General features: G+C 33.5%; 2 protein-coding genes and 1 pseudogene across 2 annotated transcripts; 1 reads left to right on the top strand and 2 right to left on the bottom strand.

Moving 5' to 3' along the window:
* The first annotated feature begins 2,237 nt into the window (after positions 1 to 2,237).
* On the top strand, positions 2,238 to 8,949 carry LACS7 (long-chain acyl-CoA synthetase 7). The gene is made up of 23 exons (XM_021427284.2): positions 2,238 to 2,569; positions 2,805 to 2,865; positions 2,951 to 3,028; positions 3,119 to 3,190; positions 3,300 to 3,381; positions 3,552 to 3,657; positions 3,734 to 3,810; positions 3,916 to 3,960; positions 4,068 to 4,154; positions 4,516 to 4,605; positions 4,731 to 4,810; positions 4,922 to 5,015; positions 5,569 to 5,657; positions 5,745 to 5,833; positions 6,029 to 6,158; positions 6,343 to 6,461; positions 6,753 to 6,876; positions 6,964 to 7,050; positions 7,373 to 7,476; positions 7,724 to 7,809; positions 8,280 to 8,366; positions 8,447 to 8,533; positions 8,627 to 8,949. Exons 1-23 carry the CDS (start codon positions 2,443 to 2,445, stop codon positions 8,711 to 8,713), a joined length of 2,088 nt encoding a protein of 695 aa, XP_021282959.1. The 5' UTR covers positions 2,238 to 2,442; the 3' UTR covers positions 8,714 to 8,949.
* Positions 8,950 to 10,354: 1,405 nt separating this feature from the next.
* Positions 10,355 to 11,205, bottom strand: LOC149527310 (AAA-ATPase At3g28570, mitochondrial pseudogene; annotated as a pseudogene).
* Positions 11,206 to 12,117: 912 nt separating this feature from the next.
* LOC110415009 (Metallopeptidase M24 family protein) lies at positions 12,118 to 18,435 on the bottom strand. Its single transcript, XM_021426471.2, has 13 exons — positions 18,004 to 18,435; positions 17,053 to 17,178; positions 16,817 to 16,936; positions 16,426 to 16,701; positions 16,010 to 16,182; positions 15,233 to 15,487; positions 14,752 to 14,903; positions 14,341 to 14,531; positions 13,835 to 13,943; positions 13,586 to 13,740; positions 13,178 to 13,270; positions 12,492 to 12,572; positions 12,118 to 12,370 (listed from the first exon to the last, which is right to left on the bottom strand). Exons 1-13 carry the CDS (start codon positions 18,433 to 18,435, stop codon positions 12,299 to 12,301), a joined length of 2,235 nt encoding a protein of 744 aa, XP_021282146.1. The 3' UTR covers positions 12,118 to 12,298.
* Between the last annotated feature and the right edge of the window lie 317 nt (positions 18,436 to 18,752).

The following is an 18,752-nucleotide window of genomic DNA, read 5'->3' as shown; positions in this document are numbered from 1 at the left end:
AGACTCCAACGTACACGCGGTGCGCACGTTTGCAAGCTATATTTTAGTCTAGTTTTGACTCCCAGACCCTCGGCACGTCGGGTTTCTTTTATTAATAGTTCTCTGCTTTTATTAAAACGTTATTGAGAGTCTCTTTAGTTTAGCTTTTTATTTATTTTAAAAATTAATATAAAATTTTTATAAAAATAATAATTTTTAAAATTAAATGAAAACTTTTTGATAAACAGTTTGATAAAATAAATTATATAAATTATAATTTTTATTAAAATTATTTTTAAAAAATTTATACTATATTCAATTATTTAATAAATTAAAATAAATAAATTTACTTTGAATTTATATATTATTTCAAATGTTAAAATAAAAAAAATTTCAGAATAATTTTTAAATTTTGTATAGTAGTAATAATATTATATATTTTTTGATCTACCAAGCAATTAAACTATGATGTTTCAATTTTTAAAAAAAAATAAAATAAAAAAATGATATATTTGACATTAAAATTCTTTTTGGTAAACTTGAATGTAATTTTAAATTTTAGATTTTTTTTTAATTTTTATAAAAATAAAAATTTTACTATTCTATTATCAGAGGTTTTTTTTTTTGTTAAGAGTCTTTGTTAATAGAGAGGTAGAGGAGAAAAATATTGTGATCGGAGAAGGGTGATTTGTAGAATGAGGGACATCCATTTACAAAAGAGGGACTTTTTTTTGAAATGTTGACATATTTTTAAAATAAGAGAATAGAAAACTCATATTTAGAGTTTTTTATAAGTTTTTTTTTGTAAAATTTTGTTTTTAACAAAAATAAAATATTTTTATTTTTTAAATTTTAATCAAAATTATAAAGAGATTCATTAGTTTTTAACATGAATACCTGCTTCCAACAAATTTTTCTATTGAATATATAGATATAGTCATTAATCAACAGTCAATTGGATGATGTGACAAAAAAATAGAAATATAATTTTATTATTGTTTACTTTTAAATTTTATTATTATATAATTTTATTAATTTTTATTAATTAAAAAAAAAGCTCCCGTATAGGAGAATTGATCCTCCCTTGGAAGCATTGATCGATGCTCCCTTTTCTTTGGGAGTGATCCGTGCTCTTTATTTTTTTAAATATAATAATAATATTTTAAATTAATAAAAAAAATAATATTTTAATTTTTTTATAATCTTTGTTAATAATATTTGTATTCTTAAAGGGGAGTATTTATTTTAAAAATTAATAAATTTATTTAAAATTTCGATTAAAACTTTTGAGATGTATGGGTATTTGTTCCTTAAAAAAATTATTTATTTTTTGATAGCTTCTTAACATATTGTTTTGCTTTACTTATGTTTTTAAGAGATAAATAAGTTAAAAAAAGTTAGACCAAATAGACACGAGTGAATATTAATTGATTCAATTATGTTAATTTTTAAAATTATTTTTTTATTTTAATATTTGTTGATTAAGAAATATAATTTATTTGAAATTTTCGATTAGTTTTGAATGTTCAAAATTTACAATCAAATGGATTAAAAAGATAAAAAAATTATTATATTATATATAGATATTTTTAAGAAGAATGTTCAAAAAAATCTATGAATTATTTTAAAATAACCTTAAATAGGCTTTTATTTTTTTTCTTACCTTTCATCAAGTGCTGTACTTTTTTTATATTAAATAAATTTTATTATTAATTATTATTAATTATTATTAATTAAATTATTATTTATTATTTTATTGATGTAATATTGATGTAAAAAATAAAAATATTATATAAATCATAATCTTATATTAACATGTTATATTATTATTAATTATAATATATTAATATATCATATTATCATAAATTATAAATGTCAGCAAATCATATTAGTTTCATATGATATAAAATGACAATTGACATTTTGATTAAATTAAAAAATTTATTTGATTAAAAATAAAAATATAAAAATATAATTAAACGTAATAAAAATTAATATATTTAAAAATTTTTAAATATTAAATTATATATTTAAAATATATCTTTAAAATTTATTATTATATTTATTATAAAAATATATCTAAAAAATATCTCCTCTTTATATATTTTTTATTAGTTATATTATTAAAATTTTATAATCGAATGATCAAACCATCATCATTTTCGTTAAATAAATAAAAAAACAAACCCCCAAATAGTCCAATAAAAAAGTGATAAAAGAAAGTGAAAACTTATCCTAAAGCGCACACGACACAATGCCGGGCAACTCGTCTTGGGTGGTGTGCCGATCCGTTGTCCTGTAATTTATTTAAAAATAAATTATTTAAAATCCGGGAAAGGGTCAGAGCAAATCATTTTGCAACTTACCCTCTTGTTACGTTACCGACGTACACCTTTTTTTTTTCTTCCATTCCGAGGAAAAATTCCTCCAAATACTTCGCTGCGGGGGAAAAAAAAATCCGGCATGGAAATGGAGTCTCCAGCTCAGCGCCGCCTTCACGCCATCCACTCTCATCTCCTCCCTTCCTCCAACGCCGAGGATGACTCCTTTCTCCGCCGTAACCACACCTCCTCATCACACTTCTCTCATGGTACGTGCTCCCGAAGTCTTTATATGTATATACTATCGTATATGCGTACATTTGATGACGTGATAATTCGTATTTTCTGTATTTCTAAATTTAATGTTCATAAAAAAGGAAGTGTTTATGTAGTATTTGTTCTGATCGATTGCTTATTTTGATTTGATCATCGCAGTATATTATTTGATTAATCTCGTTGTTTTTAGTTAATTCTTTCTTTCTTTCGTTGATGAATTTTTTATAGGTCAAAAATACGGTGTAGTCCTCCCAGAGAAATTGCAAAGTGGAAAATGGAATGTTTATAGGTATGGTCTCTGTTTCTTGCTATACTCTGCCTTTTGTTTCCTTTTTCTTTTTGAATTTTTTTTAGCATTGAATTTGATTACGCAGGTCAGTTCGTTCTCCGATGAAGCTTGTGAGTAGGTTTGCTGATCATCCTGAAATCGGGACATTGCATGATAACTTTGTGTAAGAATTTTTTTTTTCCCTTTTTAGATGCTTGGTTTTTTTTTTTCTTGGTTTTATTAATTATATGGTTATCAATGTTTTATTATGTAGACATGCTGTTGAGACTTATAAAGATTACAAGTACTTAGGAACGCGAATTCAGGAGGATGGAACAGTTGGGGAGTGAGTTATATTTGGAGCATTTTATTTTATCAAGTTTGGAGTTCAAGTTAGTTGAGAATTAAGATGGGAATTTTAATTGTGGTGTGTTAACTATGCTTTGCATATGAAGGTATAAATGGATGACATTTGGAGAAGCAGCTACAGCCCGAGAGGCAATTGGTTCTGGCCTTAGGTATTATGGGATAGAACAAGTAAGTCACTTCTAAGAACTTGGATTTCCCATCCTTTAGGACCCCATCTTTATTCAACCGTGGATTTCTTGTATATATTAGCTTTTCTACACCAAGAATTTCTGCCTGTTGGAATGTTTAATTGTTGATATTGGTAGGAAATTTTTGACCTTTTTGTGGTTTTGGAACAGGGAGCTTGTGTTGGACTTTATTTTATAAATAGACCCGAGTGGCTGGTGGTTGATCATGCTTGCGCAGCATATTCATATATTTCAGTTCCTTTATATGATACTTTAGGTGTGTCTTTTACTGGTTAAATAATTTCTTTTAGTCCCTTGTGGCCCAATTCTAACAGCGTTTTGTCCATTTGCAGGTCCTGATGCAGTTAATTATGTTGTGAATCATTCAGGCATACAGGCTATTTTTTGTGTACCACAAACTTTGAACACTGTGAGTTTGATTTTTGCTGCAAACCTTGTAAAATTTCTTGCATCTTGTTTTAACTACTGATTTAAAATTTATTTCTTATCTCATTTTCTCTTCTTAAAATTGCAGCTCTTGAGCTTCGTATCTCAGATTCCATCTGTACATCTTATAGTGGTATGCATTTCTAGAATCTCATCATAGAATTATAACAGAAGTATATGTATGCTAGGTGTTTATTGCCACTAAGCTTAGGTTATCTCTTGGCTCATTTTATGATGAAGGTGGTTGGAGGAGCTGATGAACATTTACCTTCACTGCCCTTGACATCTAGTGTGAAGCTCATATCATATCTAAAATTACTTGGTCAGGTATAAATTACTTCTGTGTGTGTATTTTTAGTTATCCTTGTTAGAGATTTACTTTGAACCATGTGATGCCATTTTTAATATGCTGCTAATTGTTCAAGTTACTCCATATGCTTCATGTTATATAATTGCTTGTGCTGATTAGATTTTAGTTGTTTTGCTGAACTATACTTATTTTTCCTTGAATTATTCAGAATGATGATACTTGAGTAAATACTTCATCTGATTACTGATTAAATATTCTATCATAGTACAGAATTTATAATTAGTTTAGCAAATCATCAATCCGAAATGCATTTGAAATTGCAGATCTGCATATTTAATCTGGCTTCTAGTTTATATCTTACAAATGATTTTCTTTTAGGGCCGCAGCAACTTGCAGCCATTTTGCCCTCCTAAGCCTGAAGATGTTGCGACAATATGCTACACCAGTGGTACTACTGGAACACCGAAGGTAAGATTCTTATTGTGTTTGAACTTTGATTCTGGGCTTCTCCAGCTACTTTCATCACTTTCATGCTTTTAGTTTCTTTCTTTGCTGCCTGGAATATACCGTTATTTCTTGTTTTTTCTGGACAGGGAGCTGTCTTGACACATGGAAATTTAATTGCAAATGTTGCTGGTTTCTGCCGAGCTATAAAATTTTATCCCTCAGACATGTGAGTTTGTTATTCAATTTATCACCTAATATAAAACAAAGTTTTGTGAAATCTTTGGTAAGATGCTTATTGCTTTGAGTTTTTCTATTGATTAATGTTCTCATTTAATAGTTATATATCCTATCTTCCTTTGGCTCACATTTATGAACGAACAAACCAAATCATCTCAGTTTACTATGGTGGTGGAGTTGGCTTCTACCAGGGGGTACGTGACTCTTATCAAATCTCTAATAACTCTTCTTTTGCATGTTGAGCTTGCTATCTGTCAAATTGATCATCTGTAAATTTATAAGTTTCAATATATCATGCACAATATCAGATGAACAGTTTCCTTTGTTGAACATACGCAAAGCATGCAAAAAAATATAAGTGCATCCATCTTAGTTATAGTACTAAAAGTGTAATCGAACTTTGTTGCTGCTTGTCTTTTTGTTGGCTCATTGAATCCTGTTCTCTACTGCATTACAATCCTCGAAGCTTGTTTTCTGAATAGAGAAGAAACTGTTACTTTACTGTTATTTTTAAAAGACTGAAGTTATATAATCGAGTTTGTTGCTAGTAAAGAATCTCTCTCAAGGAGCTCTGTGTGGCTTTTCCACACATCTCCATAGATATCATGTCTAATTAACCTCCTGTTGGTATGCCCACCACATTGTGTCTCCAATACTTTGTTGTTCTCCCTAATTTATCTTCTCATGCCATAATTAGTTATTCACACATGCAAACTTTATGAATGTCTATGCCCCTTTCGTTTGTAGGACAATTTGAAACTGATGGATGATTTGGCTGCTCTTAGACCAACGATATTTTGCAGTGTGCCTCGATTATATAATCGAATTTATGCTGGGTACGATAATGGTTGTGAGTTGCATAAAATCAGTTGATGGAAATTTTTATGTTTATGAATTCTTATTTAGTTATTTCACTGCCATAGAATCACCAATGCTGTAAAGACTTCTGGTTTTCTAAAGGAGACGTTATTTAGAGCTGCCTACAATTCCAAGAAGCAAGCCATCATGAATGGTATTCATTGCAATAATTGAACTTTGTTTTTCTTTATTGCATAAATTTTCTTATGAATTTGCTGTTACATATATTGTTCATGCAAGAGTACCTATACAGAGTTATGATAAGAGAATGTGAAGTGTAAAATGGTAAATATCAGTATGCTTGCCTCATGTTTGACTATCCAATCGCTAATGCTTGCTATTGTTTCAGGAAGGAATGCATCGCCGATTTGGGATAGATTGGTCTTTAATAAAATAAGGGAAAAGCTTGGAGGACGAGTACGTTTTATGGGATCAGGTGCTTCCCCTCTGTCTCCTGATGTAATGGACTTCTTGAGAGTGTAAGTTGATCCTCTTATATGAGGCAATTATACATAATTGCTGTATCTGAGCAATTAGCCTCCAAATGCCAAAGCTATCCGAATGAGCAACATTGATTTGATATTGTTATGTTATGGTAAAATGAAGAGTTGAAGTAGTATAGTTTACATTCCTCAGTCTTTGATATGAGTGTATATATTGCAGGTGCTTTGGCTGTCTAGTAGTTGAGGGGTATGGCATGACGGAGACTTCTTGTATCATAACGTTGATGGATGAAGGGGACAACTTATCTGGTCATGTTGGGTCTCCAAATTCTGCCTGTGGTGAGTAGCCTTGGTTTCTTTCAGGTGAATTGAAACTTTTTCAAGTATATTGAATAGAACCAATATTTCATTTGCTAGAAGGATATAGCTGGACATGCTAGTTGCCAAGATATAATCTAAATTCAGAGGTCACTTGCAGTAAATTCTGAGGATCTGAATGCTAATCATTTTAAATGAACAACTAGTTGAGTAGAACTCATCTAATTTTGGTATTTGATTGTTAAGTACCTCATTTCGTTGTGCATCTACACATCCTAGGGACTTTATGATAATTCCTTTTTCTTTTTTCAGAAATAAAACTTCTCGATGTTCCTGAAATGAATTACACCTCTGAGGATGAGCCATATCCTCGTGGGGAAATTTGTGTGAGAGGTCCTATTGTTTTTCAAGGCTACTACAAGGATGAAATCCAAACGTAATAATCTTTCACATCTTATTATATTCTGTTGCCACATGTACCTGCGAACCATTACTCGATCTAATCGCACTGTTGGTTGAACAGGAGAGAAGTAGTTGATGATGATGGTTGGCTACATACAGGAGACATTGGTTTGTGGCTACCAGGAGGGCGTCTCAAGATTATTGATAGGTCATATTTGTTCAACCTTATTTTTAAATTATTTAGTGGACCAGATACTTGTATCCACCTTATGATCTATTGTCTAGATATCAAAGTCTTTTTATATGAGATAGCACTTGTGCTTGACTAGTTGTCTTGTGTGTGTGTGTATTAGTGGGGGTGGGGGTTTGCTGGCTGCATTCAGTTGCTAGGAAAATCTTTTAAACATGTGATTTCCTTCTTGTCTTTGATCTTTGGTAATGAATCATCTACATGGATCATTGCCATCCGTATTGTTCAAACTTTTAACTGGACAAACCTTTTTATGACCATGGCTGCTAATTCATTACAGGAAAAAGAATATATTTAAGTTGGCGCAGGGTGAATACATAGCACCTGAGAAGGTTGAGAATGTATATGCAAAATGCAAATTTGTTTTGCAGTGTTTTATATACGGTAAGGAAATAGTTTATAAATGTAACAACTCAGGTCCAAGCATCATTTGCTTAGCAACTTTTCGGGCTTAAATCATGTAGGTCTCAAAAGCTTAAGTTCAAGTTGCTAGTAGTGATTGACTGGATCCTTATATGGGCCTTTAACAAATCACACTCACATCAGATGGGGGATGGGATATCATAATAAATGTTTTGACTAAACTTCACCAACCTGTTTTTTTTGTCCTGACTGCTTAATATGTTTGTAGGTGATAGTTTGAATTCATCTTTAGTAGCGGTAGTTGCAGTGGAACCTGATGTGCTGAGAAATTGGGCTGCATCTGCGGGTATCCAGGTGCGTTTTCTTCTCTCCCTTTTCACTTGGTCATCTTTGCATCAGGAAATTGAAAAATTTTGAAAGTGTCACGCCCTGCTGTCGACATAAATCTCTTATATTAATCGAAAGACGAAACAAAATTATAAATATACTAAGATGTGAATAAGACAAACTCATCAAGAGAAAAAAAAGAGTCAACAAAGACAAACTGGGTATATGGTCTATACTAATTTAGTTTAGCATCATCTTTTCTATCAACAATGACCAAGAACGGCTCAGGAATATTGATTAGCATTTCAAACGTTATAGCAATAGTCGGCTAAAAACATTGATCAAGGGGATTTAGCACTCAAATTTGGAAGTCATTGATGTGTTTACATTCACTTCTGTTCCCATTACATTCTCTGTCCGTGTTATGTTTAGGTCAGTAGTTGTCCCAAAAAATTGTTTTTGACTGATTAAAGGTTCACTCAAATGCATTTGTGCAGTATGAGGATTTAGCACAACTGTGCAATGATCCGAGAACAAGGAATGCTGTTCTTGCTGAGATGGATGATGTCGGAAGGGAAGCACAGGTAAACTATTTTAACCAATGATTATATTTAGACATTCCGTCTTTCAGTGAGTCCTGTTAATTTATTTGAATTCCTTGCAGTTAAGAGGCTTTGAATTTGCAAAAGCTGTAACTTTGGTACCGGAACCATTCACTGTCGAGAATGGCCTTCTCACTCCAACATTCAAGGTAACCCGGCCATTCCTTCTTCACTGGCCCGCTTGAGCATCCATATACTGTCTTTCACTTCCAGCTTGTTTGACCTTATTGTTATTTATCCAGATCAAGCGGCCTCAAGCAAAGGCGTACTTCGCAAAAGCGATATCCAACATGTATGCTGAGCTTTCGGCATCTGACCCGACACCATAGAAAATGTCATGAGGCAAGTCCCACTCCTTGCAAAACGGAACAAGTATACAAAAGTAATGATTAAAAAAAGAGGTAATGATGTGGAAGGGAAGTGCCTTCCATTTGATTCAATAAAATTCCTGGGGGATGATTATTGTAGTTTTACTTGCTCAATAGATATAATCATATTTGAAATGAGGCTTTCATTTCTTTGTTGTAATGTATATTAATTACTCAATAATAATTTTATTTTTATATTTTGAAGGTCAAGGGCAGGTCAATTATTACACTGCACAAATTAACAAACATACATTAATCTTAACCCATAAGAATGATGACGAGGAGGGTACTTATTAACTTTTAGATAATTGAATTTGATTAAAAATTAAAATTTAATCGTCTTCCCCGTGTTGCCATGTAATTGGATTTTTCATATTGTAAAAATTTTTGGGATCTTTATGGTTTTTTGATCAGATTGTAATGTGGTCTCTTTATCTTTTTTATTTTTTTTTAGATTTTTTCTAGTGTTTTTAATGTTTTGGTCTGATATTGTAATGAAAGGATCTATTTAGAATCTTGTATTTCTTACGAGGGTCTTAAAGATCTGATTTTATTTTGTTTTGAGACCATTTATCATTTTTAATCTAAATAATATATTTAATAGGTGAGGTAAGAAACATATTTATATATCTAAAATTTATTTTTTAAAATTAAAATAACCTAATATCTAAACAATCTAATTGGTTCCTATTCTTAACAAAATTTCCCAAATCAACCCTAAACCAAAAAATTTTTCCCTCACTTTCTCTCTTGCCTTAATGTAGATTAGGATAAACTTTTTCTCAGCTGCAACCTCTCTTAGGATTCGTTCTCTTATTCTTCCTTGTTGTAGTAACATTTGGCAACGATGTCGGCAGTGGTAAGGTGACATTGCAGTACAAGAACATGAGATGAGAAGGCTGGGTGGCGTTTCTTATCATTATAACTTGGTGTCTAGCCTTTCCACTTTCCTTTGCCAATATTTTCATCTCTAGGCTTGAAGGCTGCTGTTATGGGATGGGTTCATGCAGTTGGGGGATTTTTATTATTAAATAGAAAAGAAGAAAACCATTACAAGGTATTTGAGTATATTTGTGTTTACATGACAGTTTTGCTTTGTTTTGTTGGCAAATGACAAGCTGGAAACCTTTATGACTTACCGCGCAATGAATTCCAACTTTGTTAAGAACCCTAAATGTAGACTAAGAATTGATTAAATTGTTTTGATATTAGGTTATTTTATTTTTTTTTAAATTTTAAAATATGTGACTAAGTAAAAATATGTTAAAAACCAAGTCAGTAATTAAAAATTTCAATCAATAATTAAATTATTTTATTTTTTAATCACATCATTTGTCACGGAATGTGACAAATGACATGGTATTAAATTGTGTTAAATTCACAATGATTATTTTGAATTTTTTTAGTATAATTTAGGGACTTGAGTATCATGACTAAATTTTATTAAGTAAATTTTTTAAGTATAATTATATAGTAATGAAAAACTGGGTGGGAAAAAAGGAAATAAAACTGAAAAATCTTTATATAATAATTAAAAATTACATAAAGTCAAGTTGTTTATCAGATCACAACTTTTGCAGAAATTTAACAAAACATGAAATAATTAGTTAAATAAAAACCCAACATTGCTCCTAATCCGGGTTGGATTTTTACTTCCTTCTAAGAAAACGCACTATCCTCTTTCTTTCCTTTTTGTTTAGCATTTTCTTCTTCCTCCTGGACCTTCTCTTCCTTGGCAGTTTCAAGGGCTTGTATCAAGCTCTCCAAGCAATCCCTTGGATCTTTTCCCACTCGGCCGTGAATTAAATGCTCAGAAATACAGCAGGAGTCATATTTACTTCCTCTAACAGCTTTTCAATCTCTTCAAATAGAGGATGTGTATCAACGTTCAAATAATTCTTTGCCAACACCTTAAACCCCCCGAAGGTGCAGTAGGATAATTCAATATGCATATCCATTCTTCCCTTTCGGATCAAAGCTGGATCAAGTTTGTCGACATGATTGGTCATCCAGACCAAATTCCATCCATAAAGTTTTAAAAATCCTGGTAATGTAACTTTATTTTTATTTTTCTGCTGTTCATCATCAGAATTAGAATCATTTTCTTTATTTTTATGTCTCGTGAACAATCTATATCCTCAATCACCAAAATACCCTTACGCGGAGTTAGTTAAAAGAGTTCTTTAATTAGTTATTGTTTTAACTGTGATTAACTCAAGATCATATATATCATAACCTAAAAGATTAGATATAGCCAAAATCAAAGTTGATTGACCAGTTCCTGGAGGATCGTACAAGAGATAACCACGTTTTCAAGCTTTGTCAATCTTTAAATAATATTTAACAGGATCATTGATTATCTCTTCCTTTTTCTCAAGATTCATAGAAAAACAATCAAAACTCACAAAATGGTCCAACCATGTGTAATTCCATAAACCATCCTCACAATTCATATAAAGTTTTTGTTGCTTCCTCTTTTTCTTTATGGTTTTGCCCTCTTACAAGACATAATTCAAATACCACTCCATAACTATGTCTCGATATTTGAAGTGAAAGATAAGAACATAATAATTCTTATCATTAGAAGCTTGATTATATATTATCTTCTTGTCAGGAAAATGTTTTCCTTTGATTATATATTTGGGGTGAAAGATAAGAACATCCTCACAGTCATCGGAAGAAAATAAAAGAGATGCTTTTTTCGATAAGATTCTGCTTTTAATCTAGTAACTCATGCAGCAGATTTGGAGCTGAGGTAGTACTGTATAGCAATATATGCAGTAAAAGGCTAGAAGTGAGCTCGTCAAATGTGATGCGAATGCTAGGAAAGAAATAATTCTTCACTCTCTCGTGCCAAAGCTCAATGCATTCTATCAAAGAATCAGTAACTAATTCCGAAATCGTTCCACGAAAAAGGATTAAGCTGGTGAGAACAACAGATAGTATTCCTCGACCCATTATCATCTTGCCTACTGCCACTAAGAAAGGAGCAGCGAACTTTTCAAAAGAGAAACTAAAGACGATAGTAGACAAGTGACACAACCTTTGAGAGTATTGAGAGGTTTCTTACACAAGTTTCACTTCACTTCGGGTTTCCTAGTTCTTCTTGAACTTTGTCTCAATTTTCTAGTTAGATTTGCTTTTATGAAGTGAATTAATTTTCCTCAATTCAAGTTTGACCCATTTAAAATATCCTAATTTTGGTTAAATTTTCGTTTATAAAGTGAATTAATTCTGCATGATTAAATCTAATAATTTCTTGATTGGGCTTTAATTGTTTCAGTATCGACAAGAACAACTAATTTGGAGCCGAATAAATAATTTTAATGTTTAATCAAAATTTAAGTACTCTTAAGCCCAATCAAGACTGGAGAATTTTGATTACTTATATTTCCTGAAATGCTATAATCTGTACAAAGCAATATCCCACACAATCCATAGTTTCTGAGATAAATTTACAAGGTAATATTAGCATAGGTAACAAACAGACAGAATTTCAGAATTGTAAAATTATTAGATTGAGAAATGGAAGTTCCGCCACTGGATTCACTGTTCGGCAACAGGTCGGGTGTTGTCCCAGAGCCATTGACGAGCTGAACCTTCCAGCAATGGTGAAACCTGCAAGAACTTAAGTTAGTTGTCATGACTTGAAACTTGAAAAGAGAATAACCTGACAGTTAATCGGATCTCTTCCAAACTGAAATCACAACGTCTCTTTGGTATCTGGAAGTGTACCAACCTTCTCCCAAACTTGTGAATGGTAATTGTTGAGCCATCCGATCTCCTCGACGGAGAGCAAAGATAAGTCAACCAATTTAGTCTGCACTTCCAGATACAAACATGATTAAAAAGGGATCTCTAGCTGAATGTAATTTGATCAAATTTAATCACAATAAAAGAGAAGAAACTCAAAGTTAAAGATTATAAGCAACAAATCTAGTTTATCCAACCAAATCTGTGCTGCAAATGATTTGTACATTCAATGGTAAAGCTCCCTAAACCAATCGGTGCCAGCCTCATATAAAGACTATATAGACACTTTGACACATTGTTCATTGATTCATCATCCAAGTTAAAGATTGCAAAAATGCACATTTCCAGAATAAAGTACATGCCGTTACTTTTGTAAGATATTCTTTCTAATCCTGAATATATTCATGTTCATTAGCAGGATGTCACTCCTAGAAGCCCAGACGCCTTATACTTTCTTAAGAGTGAAACATTTCAACTTAATATATTAACAAATTTGAGTTTTAGACCCTAACTAAGTTTCTTAGAGCTGATCAGATTTAGATTGGAAGTAGTAATTTATGCCCAGACCAGCTTAATGTGGTGGAGTCAGCAGACAGTAGAAGTTGTCAGACAAGCAGTATTTTAAGAGATTCACAGGGCATTAGTAATAGTACAAGGAAATCAGTAGCATACCTGAATGGGGCAAAATGTTAGTTTTTCAAATCCAAGATATTCAACTCCTCCATAACGATTAGGTGTATTAATCTCTTGCACACAAAGTAGATTCTGCAAGATGAAAAGAGTCTAAGTTAGTAATGAGCCTATTCAACCATTCATTGGGCTAATTAAAAGTCATTCAACAAACTTCTCCAACAGTAGCTAGAGGGTTCCTCATAATATAAACTACCAAAAAATGCTCAACTCTAATATAACTTTTAACCTTTAATCACCATGTTGTTCAAATTGTTTGTAGTGTTTGGCTGTAGACCAAATAACATTTACTTTTAAACCACTGATTAGGAATGCTTAGGTGAAATCAATAAAATGAACTCATCAAGGAAAATAATTAGCCAGAATTCTTGTAGCTGAATGGCTTTATACCTCAATCCGAATGCCAAAGGCATGGTCTTCATAGTAGCCAGGTTCATTGCTAACAATCATGCCTTTTTGTAGGGGAGTCATATTTCCATATCTATAGCTGATACTTTGTGGGCCTTCATGGACATTCAATGCAGCTCCAACACCATGCCCGGTACCTGCATAAAAGGAGCTTGGCAATCAAGTCATGGTTCAATAATAGACGAAGCATTTCCATACCATGGGAAGTCAACAGAAAGATGGGAGAAATACCATGGCGGTAATCAAGTCCGATCTTCCAAAGGGCAGAGCGGGCAAATGCATCCAACACAAAACCTGGAGTGTTTTCGGGGAATACTGCCTGATCAAGAGTGATGTGGCCCTGAAATTTGATGGTGTATCAGGAAACAGCCAAATACCAACTCCTAAATGATAACTAGGTAATCTTTAGAACTAGAAGTAGAACAGTGATGAAAATCATATTGTACAAGGTCACTCATAGGACTCTAAAAAGGATATAGTATCATGCCCCACTCATTTCTAACTGGTTTTACATTCCATATGCACAGAGATCAAAGAAAATGGAGGACAAGGCAAAAGGAATTATAAGGAATACACGCTGCTGTGGTCTCACAACCTATGAGCAAATTTACCAATATTCTCAAATGTTTCAATACATTATTAGAAAATTATGGCATATGGGTCCTACTATATCTTCATGTAACACATATACAGGGCTCCTATGCCACCAATAAGGCAGATCAAAACAGAACCAGCACCTTCAGAACTCGGGTGAAGCATTCTTTTTCCCTGGCAGTTGGTTCACCAAAATGTACTGTCCTTGTTATGTCAGTTGTTCCATCAACATATTGAGCTCCACTATCCAATAGGAACATTTTATTTGGATCTACAACACTACAACTTTCTGGTTCAGGTTTGTAGTGTATGATAGCACCATTTGCACCTGAACCTGCAATATCATTCTAATGTTAACAATGAATAATAAATTGATAACCAGAGATATGATTTTTGGTTGCAAAGATTATTAATTTACGTATTTTCCCTTCCAAAATAAAAGCAAATCACAACAATTTTACTTTTACCAGCATTCAAGACATTAAAATGGTCGAACTTAGATTGGAATGTCTAAAACTGGAAAAGAGGTAGTCAAGAATTCACAACTAATATACCGCTTATTGTATCAAAGCTTGTATCTAGGAAACCATCTTGCTTTGAACGGAATTCAAGAAGTTTTTCTGCAACATCTACCTCAGTGAGTTTCACATTCTTATGAATTTCCTCTTCCAGCCAGGACCAAAACTGTGCCAGAGCAGCCGCATCCCTGCATGAATTTATCGCCGTAAAAGTTATTTTAAAATTCATTGTCTGTATCTTTTTTCTAGCAGACAACAGCCTTTAGCTTTGCTGAAATAGCAAGTTTCACCAAGAAGGGCAATGACATGCATGTCCATCGACAATGGTTGATGTCCTCTGTGCTTACAAAAGGGAAACAGAAGAGGAGAGGGAGAAAGAGACAAACAAGAATGGGAAGCCATAGATGTTTCCTAAAAGGAATAACCTCCAAATACCAAAGTTTCAAAAAAGGATGGCAGGCTGCATCCAAATAAATTAGCCCCACAAACTGAGGTATAACATGTTGAAATCAATTACCTCAAGTGAGAATTCTGCATCCCTTCTAATTCAGCAGGATTTTTCAGTGCCTTTGCCAGAGAGATTGGGGATGGCATATATACTCCGGAAGGACCTATAGAGAGGCCATTGGATTCACAATATCGGTTATTCTTTATTTTGCCTCTACTCCCATGGTTCATAAGATATTTATCACAAGCAGACTTATACGTCTCCACAATAGCAGCATTTACAGATGATGTGTCTAACCACAGGTTAGCCCCTTGTGCTGCCAATCTGAAAATGCAACCTATAGTTATTTCTAATAAGTTTGCCTTAGCACGTCTACAAAGCCAGATAAGAGTAGATCTAATTGAAAATTTTTGCAATCTCAGATAAAGATACACATCTTTGCTGGCTGCATTTTATGTTGCACATTTTTCAAACAAGATAGTCTATGATATCTAAATGAAAATATATGAAATCTTGTGAAACTCTGGTCCAACAAAGATGTGCTAGTTTTCATCCAGAACTAACGTGAAAATAGTCACTTCACCATAGCAAGCAAAAAATGCCCAATTCTAAGTAAAATGTTTCCTAACGATGCTCGTGCCCCATCTTGGGCCCCCCCCGAGCCGCTCTGTAGTCGAGCCGGGGCTCGTGTGGTGCCGACGTCGCGAAGGAATGTGCACCCGAGCATTTGGCTCATGGGTTGGTGCATTATCCCCCTGCCTAAAGAGTGGGATTCGAATCCCCCCTCCCCCAATTATATAAAAAAAAAATGTTTCCTATGCGTAAATAATGGCATCTCAAACATACCTCTTTATTTCAGAAACGATGGAGTCATATGGCCTTAATTCTACACCTGCATTCTTCAAGTGATCCATCACCTCAGAGGTGACTTTAGAATTATCTACAAATAACTTTGCCGCATCAACCTCCACAATTAAGTATGCATACATAACAGGTGAATGTGGGACATCACTTCCTCTCTGCAAAACAAGATGTAAGGTTTTAGTTGGATGGAGGATTTAAAGACAAAAGTAGGAATCATTGAATACACACACACACACATTGAGAGTTATATAAATATAAAATATTGCTCTTAGTAAGTTCAGTAATCAGTTTTCTTCTAAAATAATCAGCATTGTAGCAAATTTTGACAAAACAAAGTCTATAAACATTATGGATTCTACGAAAATAACAAGTAACTAAGTAAGTGTGAGTATTAATACCAAGTTCAGCAACCAGGCAGCTTCATCAAGCATGGAGACAACAATTGCAGATGAACCAGTGCCAACTAGTTCAGCCCTCAGGGAAGATAATTTGGACACCACATCTAGACCAGCATATTTCAGATCATGCACTCTAATTGGCTTGTTTGGAGGTTTTGGCCTTGATTCCTTCCATATTTCATCCACAAGATTTAAATCATACAAGTAAACCAACTCAAGATTCTTCTTAGATACAGCCTCCTTCAATTCTTCTGCAGCATCATAAGAAAAAAGAAACTGCTCCCTTCAAGTTATCAGACATCATCAGAAACAGACAAGAATGAATAAGGGGTATACTGATTGCAAATGGTAACTTAGATGCACCCATTTAGGAGGTTGGAAGATTGCTCACAGGATCAATGCCGACTCTGCCACCAGGGGCCAAAGTATCATTAAGCCATTGACTAGTTGTTGGGACTCCAACATTACCAGCACGCATGAGAGTCCAGCTTGAGCTCAACTGCTTCTCAGCCTAAACAGTCATAAAAAAAGGAAGAACTACTCTCAACACTCCTATATCCCATATTGGACCATACTGGATAGAACTCCAATAAGGGCTTTATAAAGCTTGCCCAACAGAAAAAAAACCTGCAGAAAATATCGACCATCGGTCCATAGAGCAGCTTTATCCTTTGTGACAACTGCAGTCCCTGCACTGCCAGTAAAGCCTGATATATAGGCTCTCCTCATGTAGCATTCAGCAATGAACTCACTCTGGAAAACCATGCCAAAAGGTAATTAAACTAATTGCAGTTGATGTTAGAACTAGGAAGTTCTAATCACACAAATTTAGTCCCACTTAAATATAAGCCTTATAATCCTTAACGCTGACTTTCTTAGAAATGTCAATAAGTAGTAAAACTAAATAATCCTACATCATAATTCATAAAGTTTATTAACAATCAAAGTATGTCCGCCTCAAACTTTACAGCTTACTACATATCCATTTCTAAAATTATGGTATAAACAGCAACAATAAGTTTATTCACCAACAACAAAATTCTTTTCTTTTTTTTTTTTTTAAAAAGCAATTGGTAAACCACCAACAACTAAGCTAAAAAAACCAAAAAGGCCTAAAAAATATGTGAGGCCAATACTAGAATTGCTCAAAAATCCAGAACAAACTTGAAAAAGAAATGACCAAAACCCAGTTGAATTCCAAGATTAATGGATAAACACATACAAAAAATCACATCAAAGTGATTTTTTTTTTCCTGGTACAAACATGCAATGATACATAGGCTAATCTTCTCTTCTCTCATTTAACATCTGTACAATGAAGAGACAGTATTCATAGGCACCTTGAGACAATAATAGCAAAGTTAATCTCATCTCATTTACATCAGTTTATCATTGAAATCTTGGTATAACATTAACTTCATTTCAATTTTACCCCAATTCAGTAGGCCAACGCTTGAACCACTCGAAACAACCAAAACCCAATTCTATAATCAACCAACAGAGACATGCCAAAAAAAAATCCAAATTTTATGTCTTTTTTAGCATTAAAATGGATGTATAAAAGGAAGATAACTGAACCTGATGAGCATCCTGAGAAGGGATGATATAGGCATCAATGCCAATTCCAGGCTTGGAAAACAGCTGGCGAATAGCAAGAACCTTTTCATCCGGCTCTTGAACAGCACGGTTCCTACTAAGCTCCGAAGAAGGCTTGGCAGTTATAGGGCCAGAACTGCAACACCGTAGGGTCAAAAAGGGAGGACCCTTTTGTGATTTCTTATAAATTGTGGGGTTGATTTTGAATTTATGGAAAATGGGGAGTGAGAAGGAGAAGAAAGGAAACGCAGACGCGGAAAGAGATGAGCTGAGGGATAGAGGACGCACTGCTTGTGATGGTAGGGAGTGCATATCTGATACTAGCAAATTCCAAAAGAAACAAGAATGAAAAAAAAATCCTTTTTCCAAACAGAGAAGATAAGGTGTCAAGCTTCCTGAAAGGTGAGAAACCATAAACAAGGGCAGTTGGTTGAAAACTGTGGCGTGTAAGGAAGAGGGACAGCAACTAACAAGGCCTGTTTTGTCGTTTTTTACTGTTTGGAATCTCAATTCTTTGCTTATTTAACAGTCTCTGTTTCGTAAGGGAAAGTAGATGCAGGATAACACCAGGGGACAAAACGTTGTCGTGTAAGGAAGGAAGAGAGCAACAAAAAGAGGCCTGCTTTTTTAAGTGGACATTGGATATTCTCCAGCTTGATCTCAAATCTCAAAGTCTAGTCTTCTTTCTTACTGGTAGAAGGTGTATACATTTCAAACTAAGCTCTTAAACT

This window comes from Theobroma umbraticum, unplaced genomic scaffold, assembly GCF_002168275.2.
Source record: "Theobroma umbraticum cultivar Fairchild unplaced genomic scaffold, ASM216827v3 scaffold_147.0, whole genome shotgun sequence".
NCBI lineage: Eukaryota > Viridiplantae > Streptophyta > Magnoliopsida > Malvales > Malvaceae > Theobroma > Theobroma umbraticum.
This window is presented reverse-complemented; position numbering and strand designations above follow the sequence as displayed.

What these genes read in the sequence shown, in the direction of transcription:
- LACS7 (XM_021427284.2), top strand. Translation starts at nt 2,443, where the DNA reads ATGGAAATGGAGTCTCCAGCTCAGCGCCGCCTTCACGCCATCCACTCT. An exon ending in GTAATGGACTTCTTGAGAGT is followed by an intron (nt 6,159 to 6,342) that starts GTAAGTTGATCC and finishes TATATATTGCAG; the next exon opens with GTGCTTTGGCTGTCTAGTAG. An exon ending in GTCTCCAAATTCTGCCTGTG is followed by an intron (nt 6,462 to 6,752) that starts GTGAGTAGCCTT and finishes TTCTTTTTTCAG; the next exon opens with AAATAAAACTTCTCGATGTT.
- LOC110415009 (XM_021426471.2), bottom strand. Translation starts at nt 18,435, where the DNA reads ATGGTTTCTCACCTTTCAGGAAGCTTGACACCTTATCTTCTCTGTTTG. An exon ending in ATGGTCGATATTTTCTGCAG is followed by an intron (nt 16,937 to 17,052) that starts GTTTTTTTTCTG and finishes ATGACTGTTTAG; the next exon opens with GCTGAGAAGCAGTTGAGCTC. An exon ending in CGGACTTGATTACCGCCATG is followed by an intron (nt 13,741 to 13,834) that starts GTATTTCTCCCA and finishes CCTTTTATGCAG; the next exon opens with GTACCGGGCATGGTGTTGGA.